Source organism: Cibotium barometz, chromosome 37, assembly GCF_041138505.1.
Source record: "Cibotium barometz isolate CiBa-2024 chromosome 37, ASM4113850v1, whole genome shotgun sequence".
Taxonomy (NCBI): domain Eukaryota; kingdom Viridiplantae; phylum Streptophyta; class Polypodiopsida; order Cyatheales; family Cibotiaceae; genus Cibotium; species Cibotium barometz.
In genome coordinates, this window is record NC_141082.1 from 20,518,269 (window position 1) to 20,545,546 (window position 27,278).

At 41.8% G+C, this 27,278-nt stretch overlaps 1 protein-coding gene across 2 annotated transcripts in view; it reads left to right on the forward strand.

Annotated features, from left to right (window-relative positions):
• The first annotated feature begins 14,199 nt into the window (after positions 1-14,199).
• Positions 14,200-27,278, forward strand: part of LOC147617047 (uncharacterized) — a 44,668-nt gene continuing 31,589 nt past the window's right edge. For both annotated transcript variants that reach the window (XM_086776673.1, XM_086776674.1), the window contains exon 1: positions 14,200-14,678. In XM_086776673.1, the coding sequence (XP_086632799.1) occupies positions 14,207-14,678 (472 nt within the window). In that variant the 5' untranslated portion in view covers positions 14,200-14,206. The remainder of the gene's footprint in view (positions 14,679-27,278) is intronic.

The window sequence follows — 27,278 nt, forward strand, 5'->3', positions numbered from 1 at the left end:
CATCATCTTGAAGCCCCCTAATTCTCCTCTTCTTGCCTATAGTTCTTGGCATGTAGTCCATCCATGAAACAAACATCAACCACACCATGCCTTAGTTTAAGAGCTATGTGCAATAGGGTGTGTTCAGCTATGCTCTATCTAACCATAGAGATAACATCGTCTTGAAGCCCCCTAATTCTCCTCTTCTTGCCTATACATGAAACAAACATCAACCACACCATGCCTTATTTTAAGAGCTATATTCAATAGGGTGTGTTTAGCTATGCCCTATGCCTTAGTTCAAGAGCTGTATGCAATAAATAGGGTGTGTTCAGCTATGCTCTATCTAACCATAGAGATAACTTGGTCATGAGCCAATAGACCTTGTGGAAGGGGGAGGGTTACCTTTATTGACTTAGCGTTTTCGAACATACTTTTCAACATCAACTTTTAACTTTGGCCACAAAAAATCTCTTCTTGCCAAATGCTTAGTTCTTAGCACACCTGAATGCCCAACAAAAGGCGTGTCATGAAACTCAAACATGATGCGACTCCTTGCACCATCAACAATGGGTATACAAACTTTTCTCTTTGGAAAGAGTAAACCATTCCGAATAGAATACTACCTCATACTAATAGAAATAGGGGTCGTCCAGCCTGGACAATACCCTAGGTCCTACCAAAGAATCCATCTCAGGGATACAAGCCCTTGAGAGATTAGGTCAGATTGAATCTCAACAAATGAAAGTTGATTCACATAGCCGATTCTACTTAAAGTACCTGCCACTTTATTGGTAGATCCTTTCTGATAACAAATCTCAAAATCAAGCTTGCATAATCTCAGACAAACAAAAGGTAATGTCTCTACTTTTTCAAAGCATAGATAACAACAAAATGCTCTTTCTCATGCATAAGCCACTTTATCTGAGGTTCATTCAGCTTTTCAAAAGCACCTAGCCTGCCATCTTGGAACAATGTAGCTCCAATAGCATACTCTCGCTGACATCATCCATTTCAACCACAAATGATTTACTTGGATCCACAATCTATAACATAGGAGCAGTGGTTGCTTGATGTTTCAATTCATAAAGTACCCATCCAACTCCTCAGTCCACTCAACAGGCTTGTACTTATTGTACTTGCTTTTCTCCACCCCTTTTGAAAGATTAAAAAGAGGCAAAACAATCTTTGCATAATTCTAAATAAAAGTCTAGAAGAAACTGACAAATCCTAAAACCAAAGATCATGATTTTGTGATGACTCAAGTAGACTATTGTGTGATTATACAAGATATCATTGAGGTGAGTTTTGAGAGTATGATATTAAGTGGTTTAAGATACATTTTAGAGGCCCCTAGTCATTGCTTGAATGGATGCAAATGCATTTTTTGTAATCCACTCCACCAAGGTATTGATAGACAACGTGACAAATTTGTTATCACAATCCCCATACTACGTCGATCTCTAAATAAATTAAAATATATTTTCTTGTATTAGATCAACCATATAATAGACCATTTGAATATGATATTTGCATTGTGTATTTATTAGGTTATTTTCATCCAAATAGCAACGTTTAAAGATGGTGGCATTCAATGTTCTCTTAGGAACAAACATATACTTCTCAAGTCTTAGAAGATGAGAGGAGCTTGAGAACATGTCAAATGGGAAATTTGTGGGTATGGATAATGAAGACCCCAACAAATATAGCTTGTGCCTTAACAAGGATGCAAAAAATCAAGGTGAGGCCATCGAAGACCTAAATGGCCAGCAAAGTCCTTTGGAAATAGAAAACCTTAAAAATTATGTTGATGATAATTTATATAAATTACCAATTTTTGGCTCTCCTACATTCGCCATAGACCTATCTATAGATTTGGAGATAGACAATATCTATCTCTTGCATCCACCGTAGACCTATCTATCTCCAAATCTATAGCTATAGATTTGGAGATAGACAATATCTATCTCTTGCATCCACCGTAGACCTATCTATCTCCAAATCTATAGCTATAGATTTGGAGATAGACAATATGGGTTTTTGTGATCTTAGAGCATATGATACCAAGGATGGTCCCACCATGGAGATGATCTACCATGATCATTACACTCACTTTTTTAGATTCTCATGTTATCATGATAAAAAATTAAAAAGCATATCATAATATTTATTTTAGTTGCACTAATTTTCAATGCCACTTTAGATAATCGTGGAGCTTAAAGTATACTACCAAGTACTTTAATCATCAAAAGTGGATATAATGATAAACAAATTGAAAATATCATATTTTCACTCCCTAGAAAAGCCTCGCTCTACCATAATGATACTTAAATAAATTGAAAATATCATATTTTCACTGCCTAGAAAAGCCTGGCTCTACCATATACTCGCAATAATCCTCACAATAGCCTTTGCAATCACCTTGCTTGTGAGAGATGTAAAACTACAAGGAATATTATGAGGCTTGACACTTTCCTCCAAATTTTTTGCCAAATTTTAAAAATGCCTCTCTATTGTCCCTCGTAATATGGATAAGATATTCTAGTGGTTGTGTGCAAGATACCTACTTCATGTAGTTCCACACATTGCCACTAGTTTCCTCCTTTAGAGAAATCCCTCCCTACTCCTACTTCATGTACTTCCACACATTGGCACTAGTTTCTGAGTAGCCCCTCCCTACCCCTTTGGATCCCAAATCACACTCCCCAGCATCTACCCTCACTGATAGTGGACCGCCTAGAAGCGCTATTCAATAAAACCAAATACACGCATGTGCACACATGCGTGCACGTGCACACACACACACATACACACATGCACACACACACACACACACACTATAGATGCACAAATTCATAAACACATTTTATTCAGACCTTATTTAAAATAACCCTAGCAGATTGCATATCAATGTTTTGGGCCTTTAAACCACGCAGACCTAGCATGATGACTACTTTTCTCTAATTTTGACATAGTATTGCTCGACACGAGCAAGAGTTATTGCATGGCATGCTTGGGCTCGTGTATACACAGACTTGCTTCTCTTGCATGGCTGGCATTTTGAGGGCATTATCGCCTAATTTGGCGGTATAAGAGTATGGGTCAATTGGTTGTTTGGTGGACTGTGGGTATGGTGCTCTGCAGATTATACTTTGACAAATTTGCATTGACACCCCAAGGCGGTGTTAGTTGGCTTCTTTGACGCTTGACAGATATAAAACGGCTTGGATACCTGTGAGTTTGCTCACTTAGCCTGTGTATGTTCTACGTGGTTCTTATGGCATGTCACTTGTTGTGGCTTCCGCGCGGCGGGAAGTTCGTCTTCTTCTCAGGTATTTGTGACGGGATTTTGTGGCTACTTGCCCTAATGTCATGTATTTATTACGCACACTTTGTTTTAATGACTTCTGTGAAAATCATATGATGGTTTCATGGCTAGGGCATACGCTTGATAATGGTATTTGAATCATCTACTATCTGTGATGCATGGTGTGCTTCTTAAATTGTTCATTCCCTTAAAAAAACCCGCATGCACTACCTTCTGTTACTATTTTAATTTTTGATTGTAAATGCTTCACATGCATGCTTGCGATTTTTATCTTTACATACATTATGAATAGGTTTTGCTTGTTATCAGGCTATTTTTGATGATTACGTTACTAACTAACTACTATTTCTATAACTATAACCAGTTTTTATCTGTGTGCGCCTTCTGATAAATTTCTAAGCCTTAGCGAAAAAAAGTCAGAGAATGTGTGTATTAACGGTGTACTAAATCGAGCTGTGGATTTAGATAATCTATTCGGATTTTTTGTACCAAATTTCTGCTCTTTGCAGGTATATGGATTTATACTTTTGATAGTGGATGTTGTTCCCTTTGGTTTTATGTGCTCTGATTAACGTTCACTCGTTAAAAAATATTATGGCTTGGCTTTGCTTTCTTTGACCAAACAATTTTTATGTCAATCTATATCCGAGACTTTTTCTCTGTGGCTTGATATGACTAGATTTGCGCTATGGTCCACAGTGGCTTACTAAGAGTTTGGATATATTTGTTCCCATTATCTTATACTTCTGAATGAATATTTAGGACTGTAGCTCCTTATTGACTTTGGTGTATTGGCATTTTATAGAATGTTAATAGGTTAGTTACTACTATGGGCTGACTGTTTCATCGATAAGATGCCTTATGATATATATCTACATTACTAATGACCTACATAGGTGATTTGGTCATTGGTATGAAGATTTCAAGTGAAAATCCACTTTTATGATTATTATGCATTTCTTTTGGAAGACTACATTATAAGCCCACGGGTTATCCAATTGATGGAATAGAACAATGATTGAGCCACTCTAAGACTAATTGATCTGATATTAGTTTATACTTTGGGATAGTTGAGTGGCATCTATAACACGTGGTAGGGCCTAAGACACCTGCAAGACACACACAGGCTAACTATCTATTTGTCGGTGTTGGATGAATGCAGGTAACAGGTTGTACCCTCTCAAATATCTAGCAGTCTAAGCTTTTGGACACATGGTGTACTACCTGAGAGATTGTCTCATAATTTTGATAACGTGATTATTGTAACAATACTCTTGTTTTATAATCATGTTAAACATTTTATTTATCAAAACTTTTGCGGTTTCCGAAATCTTTAGGTTTGACTATAGATATGTTATATATTTTAAAAACACACACACACACTCAAAGACACAAATATGCATGCACACAGAGAAATAAATATGCATGCCACACTCAAAGACACATAACTCTCTCTCTCTCTCTCTCTCTCTCTCTCTCTCTCTCTCTCTCCATTCCTTACCCACATTGTGCCCTCTAATCTTGCCATGACATGGACCTACGTGTTTTCCCCTTTCTTGTCCTTTTCCTTGCCTACATGATACCCTTTTCACCCACCATAGACATGTGTGTTGTCCCCTTTGTTGCCCCATTTTTTTTTATTGCATTCCCTTTTCCTTCAACATGATGACTTGATTTCCTCCCTTGACACTACCAACACTTGCGGCTTTTTCTTGCCTCTGTTGATCATCCATTTTCCTAGTTCTATTGGGATCTGCTTCCTCCATCCTAAGGATTATAAAGACCATCAGAAAGTTGCAATCTCCCACTACAAACTTATGTGTTCTCCCACAAACAATTTTGACTGACCATACTCTCCTTATGTGTTCCCCAGAAACAATTTCAACTGGTCATACTCTCCTTTGATTTGCCACCTTCACTAGGCAGGGTGCTGGTCCAGCAGACATTTTTTATTCCTAGTGATTTTCCAGTACTTCTATGAGGATGTCCACTCTAGATCCACCATTTAGAAGGACTCCGGGCACTGTCCACCCTCGTCACTTCAGGAACCACAAAATCATATCATAGTCTCATTATCTAATTGCTTGCTCCACATAACTGCAATCTGTAGCCTTTTCTTCTAGGTTGATCCATCTCTTCATTTAATGACATCTTATGCTCTTCTTCTAACTGCCTTCAACTCATTGCATGAGTTACATTCGATAGTTATGCACAAGGCTGAGAAACTGATCTAGTGTAATATTAAGCTTGATCTCCTTTAGATCTTCCCAGAGATCATACTATTTATCCTTTTTGTCCCCTCGATCTTGACTTCTCCATCATGACATCCATGAACAAGGTTCCATCCTAACTACCATACTGAGAGTTATTTATTCTCATTAACTATTTTCTTCCCTTGGGCAATCTCTTTCTATATTTACTCATGGTGAAGCTTCTCCGAACCCTTTTTTGCAACTATCTGTTGGGCAAGATTCAATTAAGCCTTCCAAATCATCCCTTGTGTTTTTTATGCATAACGTTGGTTACTTATTCTCCGACTCATCATTGTCACTACAAGAGGCGGGGCCATTATCCACGCTTTTTTCGACGTTTTAGAACTAAGCTTAAAATCCCCTAAACATTGAAATACCCGTCGAAAAAAGCATTGAAATAGAAATGTCGAAATAAGCGCCGAAATACCCGTCGAAAAAAGTGTTGAAATAGAAATGTCGAAATAAGCGCCGAAATAAGCGTCGAAACAAGAGTCGAAAAAAGTAATTTTACCACGCATTTTTCGACGGTGTTTTTGACGACTATCTCGACGACTGATATTTCGACTACTATTTTGACGGTTATTTTGACTGCAATTTCGACGCGTATTTCGACACTTATTTCAACTGTCATTTTGATGCTATTTTCGACGGATGCAGGAAACTTTCAACGCTGTTTTTGACGGATGCAAGAAACTTTCGACGCTTATTTTGACACGTGTAGGTATTAAATTTTTTTTGGCATAATGGTGCATCCAGCTGCAATCTTGTAGCTGGATGCACCATTATGCCAAATTTATAGAATACCAAAGGCAACTGTACTGTGATGTGAAGAACGAAGCGAATTTGTTGAAAAAGTTAGAGAGAGTGCCATAACGTTTTCAACATTACAAAGTAGGCACACAATTCACACAAGTGCAAACAATGGCCAAATTATATTGCAAGATGTGAAATTTACATATCAAGCTCTGATGAGATAAGCCAAAATTGAAATTTACATATCAAGCTCTGACGAGATAAGCCAAAATTTGCATACAATCTATACAAGCTCAAACAAAAGATGTGAGCTGACCAAAATGTGTATGTACAAGGAGAAAGACATGGGCAAGGCCACTCTATGCGGAGCCCTCACTCAGGATCAGGCATTGGTCCCTACAAAAACCATACAAGATGCTTTTTTTTGTATACCAAAACAACAATCTAACATGACAAGGCAAAGCAAGTATATAAATCATAAGGTTAAGGCTTGCCGCACTTACCATATCTACAATGCGCCCCCAATTGAGGTTGGTGCCTTCTTGCTCAACCTTCTCCAAAAGAAAGTATATGTTATGGTGACGAGCAACGTCCTCTTCTCCCGTTGCCGACCGACCAACCACTTGATTTTAAAAGTACCAAAACAACAAGATAAACATTGATACTTACAAAGTAGACATAACATCAAATGAAACATACAAGATAAATGTTGATACTTATAAAGTAGACATGGAATACGTCCCAATCGCCGCTTCCAAGGTGAGAGCTTCCTACACTCTCCATTCGGGCTTTGGCCGCATCCTCTTGTTACTTGTAGCGTTGGGGATTGCGAGCATGCTTTTGCCTCTTCTCATTCCAATCCTCGATGCTCATGTACCAAGGCTTCTCACCCCCTGCCTTCACTCTCCTAGTCACATGTCCCCACCAATGTTTCATGACATCCACTATGTGGTCCTTTATCCACCTTATGGGGATGACATCACGACTGTCGGCCGCTTGTACTCATCCTTGATTTGATTTATGACTCTATCTTTCTTGCCAAATTTGGCCATAAAGTCATTTGCAAAGACAATGTGGCAAAGCTCGCGGATGCGGCTCTTCATCTCTTGCTGCCCGACATTATCCAAAACCACATTGCCATTGACAATTGTGTAAAATTTTTCTCCACTGGCGGATGTGGGCTGTGTGTCGAAACGTCACCAATGATCGCGAGCATGGAGTGCTTTTGGCGCTAGATGGGGAAGGACGCTCACGTGGGGGTGTAGACCTATCCGTGCCCCCACTTGAAAAACAACCGCCTCCACCTCTACTTCTCGAGCGTTGTGCTCTGCGAGTGGACGAGCGACCTGAGGGAGGGGTTCTAACAGCTCTTTGTGGGGTTTCTACAGGCGAACTAGGGTTAGCGATGGTGGTGCCCGATGGTGCGACCGAAGTGCCTGCCCCTCCCAAAATATTGTTGTGCCATCGCTCTTTGCTCGGGCGTGGCTTGTGCTAAAAAACCCATGAACTGGTTAGGTGACATGACATATGGAGAGAAGTATGGAGAGTAAGCCGGTGTTTCATCTGGAGTGTGAGACATGTTTCTACACACACATAACAAAGCCCACATGGACACTTTAATAAGAGCATACATATGAATTATCCCTCAACATTCATTATGCATAAAGCTATGCATGAGGCTTATGCATAAAGCACTTTGCATAAGGCCTTATGCATAAAGCATTATGCATTAAGCTTATGCATGAGGCCTTATGCATAAAGCTATGCATGAGGCTTATGCATAAAGCATGAATGAGCATTATGCATAATGCTTATGCACAAATCTACAAAACAAATCCCCAACACCCAAGGGTGCAATAATAATAAAGGAAAGACAGGAAAGATAGAAAAGCACTTACCTCTTTTTCGTGATGTTGAAAGAGAGGATTAGAGGACCTACAAAACCAATAAAAGAGTGAGGAAAGGATTAGTAATGCATATATACAAAAGCTTATGCATGAGCTCTTATACATAAAGCTTATGCATAAAGCATTATGCATGAGGCTTTTGCATAAAGCACTATGCAAGCCACACTATCCTAAACTAAACCGTATCCCGGCACTATACATTAAGCATGCATGCATTAAGCTCTATGCATAGAGCTTAATCTATGTATATATCTCTATGAATTATGAATGCATGCATAGAGCTTAATCTATGCATTAAGCTATATAAATAGAGCTTAATGCATAGATTAAGCTCTATGCATGTGCATTAAGCTCTATGCATAGAGGACCTACAAAACAAAACCTCTATACATGTGCATTAAGCTCTATGCATAGAGGCCTTATACATAAAGCTTATGCATAAAGCATTATGCATGAGGCTTTTGCATAAAGCACTATGCAAGCCACGCTATCCTAAACTAAACCGTATCCCGCCACTATGCATTAAGCATGCATGCATAGAGCTTAATGCATGCATAGATTAAGCTCTATGCATGCATTAAGCTCTATGCATAGAGCTTAATACCTGCATAGATAAAGCTGAATGCGCTCTATGCATAGAGCTTAATGCATGTATTAAGCTCTTACATAGAGCTTAATCTATGCATATATCTCTATGCATTATGAATGCATGCATAGAGCTTAATCTATGCATTAAGCTATACGAATAGCGAAGAACATGGATGTGTATTTAGCCCCTTTAGTTGAGAAGCTTCGTGTTCTATGGGAGGGCATTGAAGTTCATGATATTTCCAAGAGGTTTGGACAACGTGCGCTAACATTGAGAGGAATACTTATGTGGACTATGCATGATTGGCCTGGCTATGGAGAGTGCTAAGGTAATACTGTAGCTTGTTAACATATTATGTTAAGTCATGATTGTCATCAAAACTTACATGCTATAATCTTTTTTGATGTTCTAAAGGGCTTTCAGTGTCAGGGTATAATGGATGTCCATTATGTGGGCCGCAACTTGAGGCACGATACTCAAAGTCTATGAAGAAGATAGTATACGAGGGCCACAAGAAGTATCTCCCAGTGGACCATCCTCTGCATGAGGAATAGGGAGGTCTCCTCGCATATGGAAGAGTAGTGATTGGAGGACCTTATGGGAGCTGGATCCAATGTACACCTCTAGGAATGAAGTGTCTATCCATTTTCCATCAACTTCCATACTGGAATGACCTTCTAGTGAACCATCTTCTTGACCCAATGCACGTTTTCAAGAATATAGCCGAGGTGCGTTGGAAAACCATCACAGGAGCAAAGGAGAGCAAGGCACAAGGAGATGATTTACAAGAGGTTCAACACATGCACCACTTATGGGCCCAAAATAGAGCAGATGGAAAGGTGAAGCTACCAAAAGCACCTTGGGTCATGACAAAGGATGAGCAATGACATGTAAAGAAGTGCATTATTGAGTTTCGTACCCCTACAGGATACATACATTGCTTGAAGGGAGCATTTACAAAGGACGATGAGCTTAGTGGCTTGAAGAGTCATGATTGGCACAATTTCTTGCAATTCGTGCTTCCTATAGCCATCAAGGATTGCCTCAACGATGACATTAGAGCAACAATTTATAAAATTGGTGCAATGGTACGTTGGATATCAAGGAAAGAGATTAGTAGAGACACCTTGGAAGCAGCACAATTAAACTCCATCGAGGATGTTACAATGGCTGAGAAATACTTTCCAATAAGTATTTTAACCATTCAATTGCACTTGCTAGTTCATGTGGTTGATGAAGTTGTTGTGGTTGGGGTTGTCCATAGCCGATGGATGTTTTTCTTGGAGAGATTTATGAAGACACTTAAAGGATTTGTTCGTCAAAGAGCTCGTCTTGAAGGTAGTATGGCAGCGGGATGGCTTGTTCAAGAATCACTTGTATATATAACTAAATTTCTCAGTACGTCTGATCTTGATATGCCAAGATTATGGACACAAGAAGAAGATGATCGACTAGTTGGGGAAGAGCCACAAGGGAAAGGCCTTGTGAGAACAATGGATGTAGCATTGCATGAGAAGATCAATAAATTTTGCATCTTAAACTCACATGCTATGGAGAAATGGATCAAGAGATATAACTTGGTGAAGGCTGAAAGGGACCAAGCTCATTTGAGTTTTAGAAGGAGTCGAACAACCCGCACACTACCGTACCCAACAGAACTTGCACTTCTTCCAGACTTTCCTTCTAATAAATGGCTCAAGCAAACCATACTACAAGCTAAACACAATGGTGAATCAATAAGTGATGAGGAGGAGGAGCTTGCATATGGTTGTGATTTCCATGTATGTGAGTTAGAGATATCTACGCATTGTCTTTTATGTTGTGCTTTCGTGAATTTATACAATAAAAGTACTTATTTATTGTGCTTGCAGTATCATAAGTTTGGGACAATTTGGTCACACGGACGTCACTTTCGAGTAGAAGGAATAGATAAAAAGAGAACAACATTTTATTGTGGTGTGAAGACTAATTTCATGCAAGAAAGTCGTTCAAGTGCAAGTGATAGCAATACTGAAGTAGGCATGCTAGATTATTGTGGAACAATCCAAGATATTATCAAGGTTGGATTTAGAAAGTAACTCAAGGGGCGCAAGTAACTGTACGCAAAGACAAGTGTGGATTTCTTCAAGTAGACTGCACAAAGATATGGATTGACCAAAGAGACACATTTGTGCTACCAGAGCACTGTGAGCAAGTCATCTTTGTGGAAGACGACAGATCATAAATGGTTGTTTGTGATCCAAATAAATCCACATGGAAAATAAATATTTGAAGAGGTGAAAATAGCAGTTGATTGTTTTTGCCAAATGCTGAGGAACTCCCCCAAGATCATGTGATGGTTGAGCATACACCACTAGCACCTATTGAACAACAAGAACAAGAAGAAGACATACTAGTTAAGGAAGTAGGTGAGGCTCACACGGGATTAGGATCAGATGAAGGTGTACTCATTGAGCAAATATATCTTGAACGAGAAACAAACACTAGAGATAATCCAGAAGAAGAAGAGATTCAAGCTAAGTATGATCATGATGCATCGACAGCTCTCATGCTAGAGCTAGAAGAGGATGACGACATGGATGAATTACCTTCTACTACTACAAAACAACCAGTTCCACCAATTGACAACAATGATGGAGTATTTCTAAAAGTAGATTTATTTGGAGCCATAGATCTCGCTGAGGACGAGCAAGTTGATGATGAACTTTAATTTCATTGTAAAATAGAGCACTTTCTTAATTGCACCTTAGTGATGAGGAGGAGGAGCTAGCATTTTTTCTCCTTCAAAGAGCGTGATGGAAGTTATACCCTCCTCTCTCCCTCGGCTCTCCCCCCCCTCTCTCTTTATCTATCTCTTTCTCTCTGATCATCTCTCTCTCTCTCTCTCTCTCTCTCATAGACACATATGCTTGCAAAGAGGTAGAAAGAGAAGGCTAAAACACAACCCATGATGGGAACTAGCAAATATTATATATAAATTTAAAAAGAGGTAGAAAGAGAAGGCTAAAACACACCCCATGATGGGAACTAACAAATATTATATATAAATTTAATTTTTTTAAAAAGAAAAATTTCGACTGTTATTTCGACGTTTATTCCGATAACTTTTTCCACGCTTATTTCGACGCATTTTTCCACGCATATTTCGATGCCTATTTCAATGCACATATCGACGACGCGACCATGTGTGGAAACTAAGCGTCAAAAAACAATGATTCTCTTATAGTGTGTCCCTCCCAATCCATGGTCTTCCCCTTGGTCCTTGAAGTTTCTTTCTTAAGCTCTTCAAACACTGGCCTTTTAAACCATCACTGCCATTACTGCCACATCGGTGGTGGGATTTCTTGCATAGGTTCTAATTCCACCATGTTAACTCATGGAGGCTGAGCTCTTGCTCCTCTTGAAGTTTCACCATACGTCCATTCTAATTCTTTATTGATGTCTTTGCCACGATCTACATTCTGTCTTCTTGTGTCCGGGATAATAGCATTGCATGTGTTCAGGATAATAGCATTGCATGTGTGTTAAGGTGATGTCTTCTATACTATTGTCTTGCCTGTGGGTTCTAACTTCTTCAATGGGGTTACCTATACAACTTGGATTATATGTTGCCCATGACCTTTCACCCATGGTAGATGGTGCATTTGACCATTATATATGTGCAATTCTTGGTGGCATGTGTGTTTGTTTGGGCAAATTGCATAGTAGGGAATAACCTTACACTCCTCCTGTTGTGTTGCTATTCAGACTCCAAACCCATTTCCTCTTACAGTCCTACCAAACATGACAATAAACAATTCTTCGGCTTTATTTTATGGCTTCTAACCTTATTTTGTTCGTGGCACTTGTGCTTTGAGTCTTGACTTTCCTTTCACCGGCTCTTGTGCTTTGAGTATGACCTTTTTCTTCCTCTTCGCTTCTCAAACCCGTTGTGTTCCCATTGCTAGCTAGAGCTTCCACTGCAATGCCCTAACAAACCATTAATGCCTCAATTGACTTGCCAGATCCACTCTGCTCGACAGTGTTCGATGTTTTGCTGCATAGTCCTCCATTGGCAGCTCCTTTTGCTTTAATTTTTTGAAGCACTTATATGCAGGTGTTTTATTCTTCGAGATTCTGTGATCTCTCAATGCTATAATGTTGCAAAGTGATCTGGGGCTAGCTAATTTGTTGCCTTTCCTTCTAGAGTTTTGGTAATGGCATTCTTCTGCTTGATTTGGAATAATACGTCACTTGTTGACACATGTGTCCCTAGGCCATTACCCCCGTGATGAAGAGGAGCACTAAGAGGATTCCTTCCATGAGCGCTCACCGACTTAGAACATAATTAACATTAACACGTACTAACAACAGCTCAGAAAATAATTATGAATAATTTACATAACCTATCCGGATCTACTAGAACCTACTGCATTACTACGTTACTAAGAATCACAATGTGCACAACATGAATGAGAGTAACACTCTCACATGATCTAGATGTTGCTCCAGTGCTTAATCCTTTCAATAAACCTTTGTAATTTGCACACATCTAATCCTTAACATCATCAATCACCTTCAACTTACTAATCAGTCAAATCATTGACTAGGGCTAACATCACTCCCTACATCTAATCCCTTGGATGTGTGGGTTATGTGACTAGCATGATTCGGAGTTCTTGATGTGAAATCTTGATTTCATTGAGTTCTTTGGAGGCTCATGTTCATTAGACATGTGCCCCTTAGAGAGATTTGTTGTATATAAGATCTCCAAATAAAAGTTATAATACTTTCGTTACCCAAAGTAAAACTACACCACATGGCGTTAATGTAAGAACATCAAAGTATCTTGCACCTCTCTCTCTCTCTCTCTCTCTCATTCTAGATATAAGAACCTGAGAGTTCTTTTACAATCAAGATCAATAAAAGATGATGGAGGCCGTTAGATCTCCTGTCTCGAAAGCTGATGGGTTTACACTAAAGGACATTACCACTAGTAATTACCATTCAGTGCAATTCTGTACTGGTTGACCAATCAACAACTATCATAGTAGTTGACCAATCAACAACCATTATATTTATGGGGTAAGACCTTGAATACACTTACATGTAAGATCTTCACTTGTTGACATAGGCATCGTCTCTAGATCCTTGTAATGAAATGTTATGTTTCTCTAGCTTATCTCAAGGTTCTATATGTTTGGTTTGATTCATAGAATTAGCCAGGCATTGATAGTCAAAGTCATATGTTAAACAGAGTCATTAAACAGAACCAATGACATTGGTGACAACGGCACACACGTTAGTGATTTCATAGAATTAGCTAGCCTTCGACAGTCAAAGTCATATGTTAAATTAGACTCTCTATAGGTAACTCAAAATATGAGTATAGTTGAACACCTTGCAAAACCACTCATATATGATGGCGGCAGCCTTGGCGAGGAGAGCACAATCGCGGGGCGGCGCCTCCGTGTGCTGCCGCAGAAATGCACACTCCCAGAGCCTCTGGGAAGAGCTTTTGGGACGAAAAATCGAGCCCGCCGCCGCGAAGGTGCTCGAGGAGGCCTTCTTGGAGTACAGGGTAAGGAAAGCTGTGCCCTCGTGGCTCCCTTTTCTCCCAAATTGCTCCTTCTGGATTCCTTCCTCTGAGGAGACCATCAAGAATCTCCAAGTCCTGGCCGAGCGCATCAAGGTTTCCAAGCCTGCTCGCAAAGAGCGAGCTAACATCTACAAATCGCCGCCCAACTGGACCTCAGATCAAGGGAAAGGCGGCGCCGTGTCGAAAGTTGCAGAATGGAGCCTGATTCAGCAGACAGATAACCTCTTGTCTGGTGTAGCTTGGGGTGAAGCCGCCGCCCCAGATGCTCTGTTCAAACCCCTGGCTGAGAAAGGTAACTTACTTCTCTGTGTAATTGTCATTACATGCAAAAGTTTCTGCATTTGTTGCTGGCCATTCTTGCCGTATATCTCATGCTGCGAGCTCTAAGCATGCCGACAGTCTTCTGCGTTCAGTTCATTTCAAGGTTGCAATTTGCATTTACCATTATGGTTTTTGTTGGAAGCATGGAAATTTGGATGTACTTCCAAAGGAACAAACACACAAATCAAATATCAAACTTGTATGTCATCATGCAACATCATTTTAACGCATAGTAGGCATTTGTGATGTGGTTGGTTGTGGGTGTGAGGTTGTCAGCAGAGCTCTTGATTTGCCAAATTTACATTCCATGATGCAACATCATGAACATGCATAGGAGGTGTTGGTGGGGTTGTTGGTGGAATGTGCGAGGTTGTTGGCAGATCCATGAAGAAAAGTAGACGTGGATAGGTGTGGTTAAAAGAATAGCTTCAAGCCGAAATGTGCGGTATCCTTGTGACGTGGGTTTATCAAGCCAACTGTAAGCTCTAGAGTGTGCATATTGACATGGCAGTTGAATCCTGTCTTACCATACATAGAGGGCCAACATTTTCCAATGTGGGATTGCGTGAATAGGAAAGTATATCATGCCATGCATATAAAGCTTGCATCATGTAAAGGTTGTGTTGATACAACCATGATATTTACTATTCATCTTCTTTTACATGAACTAGACATGCCATTGTGTTTCATGGGATTATATCATGTTTATTGATGCTTATCAATCCATGGTAAGCAATGTTATTATCTCATAGATGGAAAAATTGAGCAATTTAACTAGACTAGGAGAACGTTCTTTGAGCACACTTTTGCAAGAGACAATCTTGTGGTCATTTATATAGTAGTGATGTGTGGAGGTAGGCTAATAATGGGCTGGGACACTTTTTTCCTCTTTAGGAGGTTTTTTCTCTCGAGCTTATGTATGAGTGTGTGCAAGTGACCTTATCATGTGATTGCACTTGCACTTTACTCATTTTTCATCAATCTACTTTTAGTGTTAAGCTTCTATCTATCTTTCCTTGCTCGTTGCATCTATGTGTGTGTTGCTATCTTGATCTCCACTCCCAACAATTGGTATTAGAGGAGGTTCTCTTGGTTCTCACTCCCTTGTCATCTTCTCCCTCGAGTTGCTCTTTTGCGTGTCTCAGATAGAGTTATCCTCTTAGGTGGAGAAGGTATAACATGCGGAAGCTTGATGAAAGAATCGGTACCTTCAATGCTCAGAATTCATCAATCATTCACGAAGAATATAACACACAACATAGGAGAAGATGTGCATAAGATAGAGAGAGAGAGAGAGAGAGAGAGAGAGAGAGAGAGAGAGGGAGGGAGGGAGGGAAGGAGAAGACGACACAGTATTGGGTCCCGAATACCCTTTGTAGGGCACCCACCACGAATGGTGTATTTGCTTTATTAGAATGATGTAAATTTGAAATAAAGATTGGTTCTCGACTTGCACTTCTTTACCTTGGTTGAGCACTTCCCCTTGGCTGTCTTGGCCCTTGGAACACAACCACCTTTGTGAATTATGAGATAGCACTATTGAATTCTATGGTGGGTATTTATACCCCCTATATGCTCTGGTCGGCTAGCCCAAACAGGGTCGGCTTGTTTAAATACTTAACGACCAGGTCTCACATGCAATAAATGCTAAAAAAGCAGCCGTTTCACATTACTGCCCGGGTTGGCCACCGTGCACATTCTCTTGGCTGTTGGGCACCTTGCGCAAGTCGTATGGGCAGCCCCCATACCTGGCCGCGTGGTCGGCCTAGGGTCTGTCGGCTGCCTGGCCAGGCCCCCTTGGGCTGCCCGACAGCCTGCCCAGCCCATTCTAGGGCTGGTGGGCAAAGCCTGGGGCCCTCTCGGCCCCTCGGGGTGGCTCAAAAGTGTGCCCCATGCCCACTGCAAGAGATGACTCTCTTTTGTAGCCCTAAGGGTTGGCTCTTTTCTAGATGCAACCTACATGCTTCTAGAACAGGTGCTTGGCATTTGGTTGCAAACCAAATACACAGGACACCTCACATCATTCTAGAGGGAGACTCATAGTATGGACTGGCATTGCTTCATGTGCAGGACAATGCACACTTGACCTTGGATGCGTAGAGTGAAACCCTTGTCTGACTCGTCCCGAACTGGGCTCACATGGGACCAGTTTCCACTCCAGGTCTTGCACCTTCTTGTTCAGATATGTCTACGTGGCATCCAAGTGCGGGATGCACGTAACATCCCCTTCTGCTTAACTCAACGAAAGTTACATAGCCTCCAGATAGTCCGTCAATAAAGCTGGATAATCGTCAAAGAATTATTTGTCAAGCCATACTGCTTCGTGAGTTCCTTTGTCTTCGGCTTGAGCCATGCTTGAAGCGGTGCAAAAGGAATTTTTTGAAATCATCACTTCGGTTTCATCCACTATATTTGGTTCCACTTCGTCTTTCACTTCTGAAGGGATTGGACCTACATATGGTTTCAGCCAACTGACATGGAACACATCGTGCATAGTCTAGCCCGGAGGTAGCTTCAACTTCATTGACACCTCGTTGATCTTTCTCTGGACAAGAAAAGGTCCGAAGCTCCTGAACGATAACTTTGGGCATTGCTTGTTCACCTATTTCAATCTTTGCTTCATAATCTGAAGATAAATCTGATCTCCTTTCGAGAACTTCACATCTCTTCGGTCTTTGTTGGCGTGTCGAGCGTATGCCTCTTGCGCTTTAGCCAACCTGTCTTTTATTGATTCCAAAATCTCATGGTAAGACTCCGTCATTTTGTTTGTTTTAGGTACTGGAGACAAGGTTCTGGTCAATAGCGATTGAAATGATCTTCCAAACGCTGCTTCATATGGAGTCCTGCTAATAGCTGAAGAAAATCAATCATTCAAAACTGTTTGAACTAAAGGCAAATATGATTCCCACTTACCTTGATGTCGTGGACATAACACTTCAGCACAGCAAAGGCAACCTGGCTGTAGATTTTTGTCTGGCCATTAGTTTGTGGGTAAAATGCAATGGAACAATTCAGTTTAGTACCAAAATTATCAAACAATGCTGTCCAGAAATGATTGGTGAACTTAGCATCTCGGTTTGATACTATGGTTCTAGGGGTCTTGCCAATCAGGTATCAATGCCGAATGAACAAATGGGCAATGTCTTCGGTGGTCACATTGGCCCTGTATGGAATAAGCATAACAAATTTGCTAAATCTATCAACAATAGTTAAGCATTGTGTATTATGCTTACCCGGATTGGAGGCAGAGTTGTGACAAAGTCCATTGATATATCTTGGAAAGGTCCTTCGGGAATTGGTAAAGGCTATAGCAACCCTATCTTCTTCCCATGAGGAGCTTTCACTTTTTGATAAATGTCACATTGTTGCACATGAGTGAACACATCTCGCCTCATTCTTGGGCAATAATATTGCCTTTCTAGCTTCTCCAGAGTCGAATTCATACCCCGATGACCACCAGCGATGGCGTCATGGATGTCGTGGAGAAGAGTTGCCTTGAATGACTTCATGATACAAAGTCGATCGTTGTAGAAAAGCCAACCATCTCATATCAAAAAGTGACATGGTCCTATGGGATCCAATGCCTGCTCCCATTGTGTATTGAATTCCTTGGAATTCGTGTACGTGTGCTTTATGTCATCTAGTCCTGTACCAACAAGGTGGAGTCTAGTGGTCTGAATCAATGTCATTGTTCCCTTCTTGCTCAACGTATCGGCCATTGGGTTGGCCTTTCTTGGAAGGTACTCGATCATACCACCGAATTGTTGGAAGATTTGGCTCCACGGTGTTGACGGTCACTCCACTGTGCACTTGGCATTGTCTGAATATAGCGTAATGCTTGATGGTCAGTGCAAACCTTAAATTCACGGCCATAAAGGAAATGCTTCCAATGTTTCAAGGCCTGAATAACTGCTATGAGTTCTTGATTGTAGACTGAGTTATTCTTTTCTACGGGTAGTAACTTACGAGACATGTAAGCTACTGGATGGCCATTTTGTTGTAACACACCTCCAATTGCGATGCTACTTGCATCGGTGATTACTTGGAACGGCTCGGCTCACGAGACAAGTACTAGACAAGGCGTGCTTTTGACAAAGCCACCTTGAGGTTCTTGAACATCTATAACACTCGTGGAATCATTCGGATTCGTTGCCTTCTAGTCTTGACACCCTTTAGCAGATCGGTGAGATCCGCCGCCGCGAGGTCAAAGAACCCGTCTATGTGGGTGGAGTATGCCTGGCATATACCCACAAAGGATCTAATGTCATATACGGTCTGTGGTACTTCCCAATTGACAATCTCAGCCACCTTGAAAGAAAGAGAAAATATAGGTTGTAGGCAAAAGCACAAACTGTAGAAGACTGTAGCTAGTTGTCACCAGCCTGGACATTTCCCAGTATGAAAAGGGTCTGGTGGAACTCTAGGATGTCTAAATACTTGGAAAGTACAAGCTTTGGGAATGGGGGATTATCCTAGAATACAAAGGACCACACTCCTAAAATTTAGGAGAGTTGCTATTTTTGGCCCGACTCCGATGGAAATTCTATTCGCGTCATTACACCTCGAATTGAGCAGATACCAAGAGTTGGCAAAGTGCCTATGACAAAATATCTACTAGTTGGGATATTTTTAGAGGTAAAGATTATGGGAGAACCCATCTCTTAGATTGGGACATGTGGCAAAAAAAGTGGATCAAAGTGAGACAAGTGGCCTCACACTTGTCAGAAAGTGGATCAAAGTGAGACAAGTGGTCTCACACTTGTCACTCCAGCTATTGTGTGGCTCTCCACTTGTCATTGTAGCCATCTCTTGCCATTTTAGCTCATGGGAGGCCCAAATCTATAAATTGGAGCCCTCTCTCTTCATTAATGGAGGCTCTCTTGTTGCACACTAGCCTCTACCACCGTTATAGGCTGCCCTAATGATGGGTACTCTCTTTCTCTCTCTCTTGAAGGCTGCCAATGAAGAATACCGACTGTTGGGGACTGTTTTGGAGGCTTCCATCGCGAAGAAATACTGAAGGCAAGGGTATTTAATCATTTATTATGATTTCTAGCCATTGTACCTATTGTACCAGTCCTTGTACTTGCTTCACCACCCACTGTACTGGTACAAGCCCTTGTACCTGCTGCACCAGCCACTGTACTCGCTGTACACCAGCCCTTGTACCTGTTGTACCAAGCACTGTACCTACTGTACCAGCCCTTGTCCCGGCTGTACCAGCCCTTGTCCCGACTGTACCAGCCACTGTACCTATTGTACCGGTTGAATGGAGAGCTGAACCTGTTGTACTAGCTCTATTGCATGAAGACCCGTGGTTTTTGGGGAAGAATCAGTACCCACACGGAGGTATATGGATTATATTGGTTGCTCGGCATTTCTACAGCGTGTGTTCCGGCTTGGTAGCCTCGTGTTGGGCTGTGTTATAGCATTTGTATATGGATAATCCGGCATCTCCCGTGGGGAGAGTAAGGCCCTCAAAGCTTGTACATGATATTATTCTCCTTGGGTAAAAAAGTACTCCGGGGGGGGGGACCCATTCCGGTCTCTATGTGGTGTCACATGTGCAAGCTCCATTTTCAGCATTTGTGGATGATTTGTCCAGCTTTTATGTTTTATGCAAAGTGATGATGGATATGTGTTAAGGCTGTGGCCATGTTTAAATGTTTTAATATGTATCGATGGTATCAACAAGTGTGTCAAAGGTCCTAGTCCCCTGGGCACCGCGAGTTTCATCGGTATCAGAGCATAGGCTTCCTTCTATCAATAAGGAAGAGAAAAGATCTCAACTGGGGACCACACTTACCATCATTGCTGTTAAGCACGGCCAGCCACTTCATAGCTTATGAAGCAAGAGCATGAGCAGTAGACAGCTTGTTGATCTAAGGATTTATGAATTCACAAAATTTATCTTGGAAGTATGGAGTTGGCTTTATGTACATACATTTAGCACTCTTTCCATTTGGATATTGTGGATTATATTATCAAGCTTACAAGCAAGCTATATGGAGATATATCTTGGGGATATCTTATGGTGAGGAGATATTTCTTTTGGCTTCATGACCAACCTGGCAAAGAAAAGCTAAGTATGCTTTGAGTTTGCAAAGTTGGTGCTTTTGCTATTCACTATGAAGTGTTTTTGATGTTCACTAACCCTTGTATAGCTATGCAAAGTTTTGCCTTGAGATGGTTTCAGGGAAACATTGTTTATGGCTCCCTTTAATGGGATGAATTCTTTTCATGGCTCCCTTTATTGGGATGGATTATATCTATGGAGATTTCTTTCTTGGACGAGATTTATATAGATATTGGGCTTCACAAGCAATTTCTATGGACGAATCTGTCCGAGTTTATAGAGAAGAAATCTTTGGATATCTCATGGATATGATGCTTTTATGGATAAAGTCCACCTCTACTCCAAGGTGTGTGGTTAGCACGGAGTATGTGGTAAGAGTTATGGTATACAAGGATTATGATATACAGGTCTATGGATTCCTAGACTTCTTTTCTAGGGATTTGGATCTATCCTCAGGTTTATGGATTATTCTTTTTGGCTCCCTTTATTTGGGATGCATTGGACTTATGAAACTCATGGTTCACATACCCTATGTAGTGTTCTCTTGTCCTACGTACTCTCTTGAAGATTCTTTCTACCATGTGTGGGTGGAACAATAGAGAGCAGATGGAAGGGAACATGGGCACTTCAAAGGGTACTGTCGAGCACAACATACCGTGTGGTGTGTTCTCTTGTCCTACATGCTCTCTTGAAGATTGTTTCTACCATACCTGGGTAGAACAATAGAGAGCAGATGGAAGGGAATGTGGGTACTTGGGAGGGTAGTGTGAGTTGGTGGCCGCAATGCCTGCAAACTATTGGTGGCCGAAATGCCTATAAACTATGTGTAGCAGAAATGCTTATGGAACACCAGGCTATCTATGCCTGCGACTGATTGTTTTATCTTGTTACTTGAGCCCATCTCTCATCCAAGGTGTGTGGTCAGAGTACCAACACGGAGTGCAAGTGGTTAAGTGGACATGACGCTTTGATGTCTCGCCCATTTACTTGGGACATGATTATGATATTTGGACTTATGGGACTATTTTGTCTTGCCCATTTATTTGGGACATGGATTTATTTATTTTTTAAAGCCATATTAGAATCACTATCTCCCCATACAGAGGCCAAGAGGTTCATTGTTCATCTCACCATGCATGTGGATTCATGTTGGATTGTGAGAGGACAATTCAATGAACACTCCACCATATATGTGGATTCGTGTTGCGATTGTGGAGTGAGTGTTTCATTGTTTCCACACCATGTTTGTTGATTAGAGTTGGGATTGTATGGGAGAACATGGGAACTGTTGGGATTGGGAGAAAGGATTGCCAGAACTATGGAGAACTAGCTTTTCTGTCACCATGGTTTGTGCTCTTGAATGGCACCAGTTTGTGTGCATAGCACATGTTTTTGTGCGAGGCACTAGTTTCTTGTGCATGGCACTTATTTAAGTGTCTTAGCACTTGGTTGGTGATTTTCATTGGCATATGATTATCTCATTGATATTGGTGATTGAGACACAATTGACTCTTGTGCCTGTGTCTAGCATATCTTCCATGGAATTCTCGCCCATTTATTTTGGGACATGATTTTGATATTGGTATTATGGAGACTTATTTAGTCTCACCTATTTCTTTGGGACATGGATTCTTCAGCTATATTAGATTTTTGAGACTGTCTCGTCTCGCCCACTTGATGGGACATGATTATATCTTGAATATATGGCTTGAAGTTTAAAGTTGCGGACAACTTTTAAGAAGCTGGGGGCTTGGACATTTCCCAGTATGAAAGGGGTCTGGTGGACTCCATGATGTCTAAATATTTGGAAAGTACAAGCTTTGGGAATGGGGGATTATCCTAGACTACAAAGGACCACACTCCTAAAATTTAGGAGTGTTACTATTTTTGGCTCGACTCCGATGGAAATTCTGTTTCCTTAACCCACTTGGAGAGAATCATTCATGCATGTAGAGTCAGTAGAAGCCTTAGGGTTTGCATTAGAAAGCACTCTGCATTTTGCATAACATGCATTCATATGCCTGTGCATCATTTAGAACATCATAGAAGCCTCATGAAATTTACTAGGATTTATCTGGTATTTTTTCAATATTTTATAGTATTTTATTAGCATTTAATTCCATTTCTAAACATAAAGTTTATTACATTTATGACCAGCCAACTTGACCAACCCCTAACTAGTATGAATAGGCTTGCATAGTGCTTAGAAGCCCATTCAGTCTTCAGAAGCCAGGCACCTTTCATCCTCAGCCTTAGGAGCATCCACGCCTGCAGCCATAGACTCATCCAACCCCTTGGAGCTTCTGTGTTTGCTTCTCCAGCCTTGAGAACCTGCGTTTTGCTTCAATCAGCCCTAGCAGTCCAACACAGCCGTACAGCAGTACTTGTACCTCAACGCAGCAGTTCAGTAGACCGTTCAGCAGCTCCGCAGTCCTTGCAGATCATAGGTGCAGCCATTCAGCACTTCCACAGGCCCCAATTCAACATATACCTCTTCGTTTTCTGCATACATCACAACCAGCTGTGTTCAATTCACTGCAGCCCTGTGTGTACAGTTCTACAGCAGCCCAGCCCTGCGTTTTCAGTCCTACAGCAGTTCTCAGCCTACTATGCATCATCCACCCCTGCCCCAGCCATGGGGTGAAGGTAACACAGCATTCATAAGCATTTTCGGCATACTTTCATAGCTTAGAATAGTCTAGTACAGTCCCTTCTCAGCCTCAGGTGTGCAGCCCTTCCTCATGCCCTTGGGAAGAGTGCATAGGCTCGAGATCAGTTCATTGTGGTGTTTCTACGATCGTGTACAGTTCAGCCAGGCTTTCGATCCTCCGAGATCTTGCGTTTGGCTCATCTACAATAAAGCAAATACTATCTGGGTAACGGGATAGGGGGCCCTTCAGTGGGTAATTTGGGACCCAATCTGGTGTACAGTTCTCATATCTCTCTCTCTCATATCTCTTTAAAGTTTGAAGTATTAAAGTGGATTGCTAAACTCACGAAACTCAAGATATAGAAGACGGTGTGAGCATTTGTGTGACAGGATCCTCCAATACGAAGACTTTCGTTGCATATTACATTGGTATCAGATTCAACTTGAACACACACACCGTATCCTAGCATGAAGGCATCCTTGGATGGTCAGATTGCGTTCTTGCACGACCACTGACTTCAGCATCATGTCTACAGAAGAGAGTACTCATCAGCCGAAAGACGTCTCCCCCGCGAAGGAGACCATGCTCTTCCGTCTACAGCAGACACCATAGCTCTTCTTAGAGCTCAGAACCAGTTGCTCATGGAGCGTCTCCAACTCTTGGAGGCAGTAGCAGCACGTCCTTCTCTGCCTCCAACAGCACCCGACTACATCTCCCTCTTCTTTCAGATGAAACAACAAAGGAGAGAGGATGAGGCCCGAAGGAGAGAAGAAAAAGTAGAAGCAGAAGCAAGAAAACAACAAGAAAAAGCAGAAAGATGGGACTATGAGGAAGCCCAATGCAGGATCGACGAAGACCGGCGTTAGGTTGAACTCGCCGCTCAGGAGCACCAACGTGAGCTTGATCGAGAATGTATGTTACTCGAGCACCAACGGGAAAAGGAGGCCATACACTTGAGGTATCAACATCTCTCCTCAGTTTCCCCAGCCATAGGTGCCACCAGTCCGTAGTCCGCACAGCATCAACTACCGTCATTTGCAGTTAACCAATCTTCAGTAAGTATGATGGTAAGTGTGATCATTCAACAGTTAATCAATTTATTCATTAGTTTAATGTTCATTTTCCACTATCTAGGATCATAGACCCATAAGATAAAGTCCACGTAGCAGCTTCCTATCTCACTGGTGAGGCAGTCACTTGGTGGCAACATTGGTCTAGTATTCATATAGACCAGACCACAGGTGTCACAGTCTTTGACTGGGACATCTTTGTCCATGACTTGAAGATCAGATTTCTCCCGCCCTAGTACATGACCGGTCTGGCAGATGAGTTCTATGGACTCAGACAGAACGGATCCCTAGTGCTTCAGTTTTCCGGAAAGGTTATTACTTTAGCACAGCAGTTAGGGCTATCTGCGTAGGCCAAGATGGAGCAATTCATTCGTGGATTGGATCCTAACATTCGGTTCACAGTTCGTAACTTTGAACCTAGTACATATGACTGGGCTCTGACTCTCGCTCAGAATGAAGAAATGAAGATGAACGGAGGCAAGCCCAAGCAGTCATCACAGTCCAGTACCAAACCTCAACAGGGGAAGGGTAATTCGTCTTCTAAAGACACTAAGACAGACAACAGTCCTAGCTCTAGTTCAGGGGGTAAGGAATCCAAGCCTAAGAAAACCCCTGAGGAAAAGGCTCAAGCAGGCATCACTGGAGGCTATCTTCCTCCAGAGGAGCAAAGACAATATCAGTCAGACAACATATGTTTTTTCAGTCACATCATAGGGCATAGTAAGAAGGATTGTCCAAAAAGGCAAGCGAAGCAAGCCTCCAAAGTGCCTTCTGCCCCACAGTTGCCGCAGTATCCCCCTGCTCCTCCAGACCCGCCTGCTACCACCAATGCGGTTTCAGATCTTACCTTCTATGCATCCCATGCCATCCGTGGTGCTTGATGCTAAGCAGGAGGGTGAGGCAACAACTACACAGAAAAGCGTGATCCGAGCTTATGGCTCGGCCAAGAGCCGACAGTTCATAATTCTTTCTGATATGGGTAGTTCTGAGGACACCATCTCTTCCCAGTTGGCTACCAACATGAGTTGTACCTTAGTGCCCTGTCATTTGGAGGTAGACGGGTTTACACCTGGTCTTTGCACCCACATATCTCAACATGCACAGCAGTTTTCTTTTCAAGTTCAAAAGGCCTCATTCCAGCGAGATTTCATTGTCTCTTCTCTTTTGGGATGTGACGTGATCTTAGGAATCCAGTGGTTTCGTCAGTATGAACCTATCCCCAATTGGGAGCAGGACACCTTTATTATCTCTAAAAGTTTTCTTGAGCCTGTCATGATTCGGGGGGATAGGAGCATTCTTGGCGTTCCTATGATTTCTTAGCTCTAGGTCCGACGAGCTATCCGCAAAGGAGCAGAAGGAGCATTGATTTATGCTAAGACAGCTTCTATCTCATCGATAACCACTGTCTCATCATCTTGAGTCCCTCAGTTGGCAGATCTCCTTTCTCATTCAGACATTTTTAAGGATGATGTCCCACAGTTAGCAGAACCTCCTAGCAAGTTTTTCTCGTCTTTCCAAGACTTTCAAGGGCAAGCTAGAACAGTAGTTAGTACTAACATTTGAAACCTGTTCCTTATGGACGCATTTTCACAGTCATCACAAACCACCAAGCACTTAAGTGGCTCCTGACGATGCCAAGTGCCCAGTGGAGTGCTCAGCACACTAGACAGGGTCAGCTCTTCCACTAGGTTGGAGGAATGATCAAATACATCCCTGGTTAGCATAACCCAGTAGGAGATGTTCTTAGTCGAAAGACCAGCATCCAGACCAGTAAGGAGTCTACCTTTCTCAACATCTCTGGAAAAGACTTAAATAGCATAGACGATCCGTATGTCGATTCCGCAGAGTTTGGTACTCAACCCAGTTTGGCCCTCAATTTTGAGCATGGCCATTATTTAGTTCACAGACATGCGAATAAGTCTAGACGAGATGTCCACTTCAAGGAAGGGGATTAGGTCTATCAGTGCATCTTGAAACAAAGATTGAATCAAGTGGGCAAACATTGTCCCAAGCTTTCATTCCGTAGTTTTGGCCCTTTTCCAATAGTTAAGAAGTTAAGTGATGCCTCCATGAAGTTAAAGTTGCCTACCAGTTGGACAATGCAGGATGTTTTCCATGTTTCTTGGCTAAAACTTAGGAGCATCCACGCCTGCAGCCATAGACTCATCCAACCCCTTGGAGCTTCTGCGTTTGCTTCTCTAGCCTTGAGAACCTGCGTTTTGCTTCAATCAGCCCTAGCAGTCCAACGCAGCCGTACAACAGTACTTGTACCTCAACGCAGCAGTCCAGTAGACTACTGAGTAGCTTAGCAGTCCTTGCAGATCATAGGCGCAGCCATTCAGCACTTCCACAGGCCCCAATTCAACATATACCTTTGCGTTTTTTGCATACATCACAGCCGGCCTGTGTCCAGTTCACTGCAGCCCTGCGTTTACAGTTCTACAGCAGCCCAGCCTTGCGTTTTCAGTCCTACAGCAGTTCTCAGGCTACTATGCATCATCCACACCTGCCCCAGCCATCGGGTGAAGGTAACACAGCATTCATAAGCATTTTCGACATACTTTCATAGCTTAGAATAGTCCACTTGTGGAGCCCTTCCTCATGCCCTTGGGAAGAGTGCATAGGCTCGAGATCAGTTCATTGTGGTGTTTCTACAGCCGTGTACGGTTCAGCCAGGCTTCCGATCCTCCGAGATCTTGCGTTTGGCTTATCTACAGTCCACAGTCATTCTCTCTAAAGCAATAAAGCAAATACTATCTCGGTAACGGGATAGC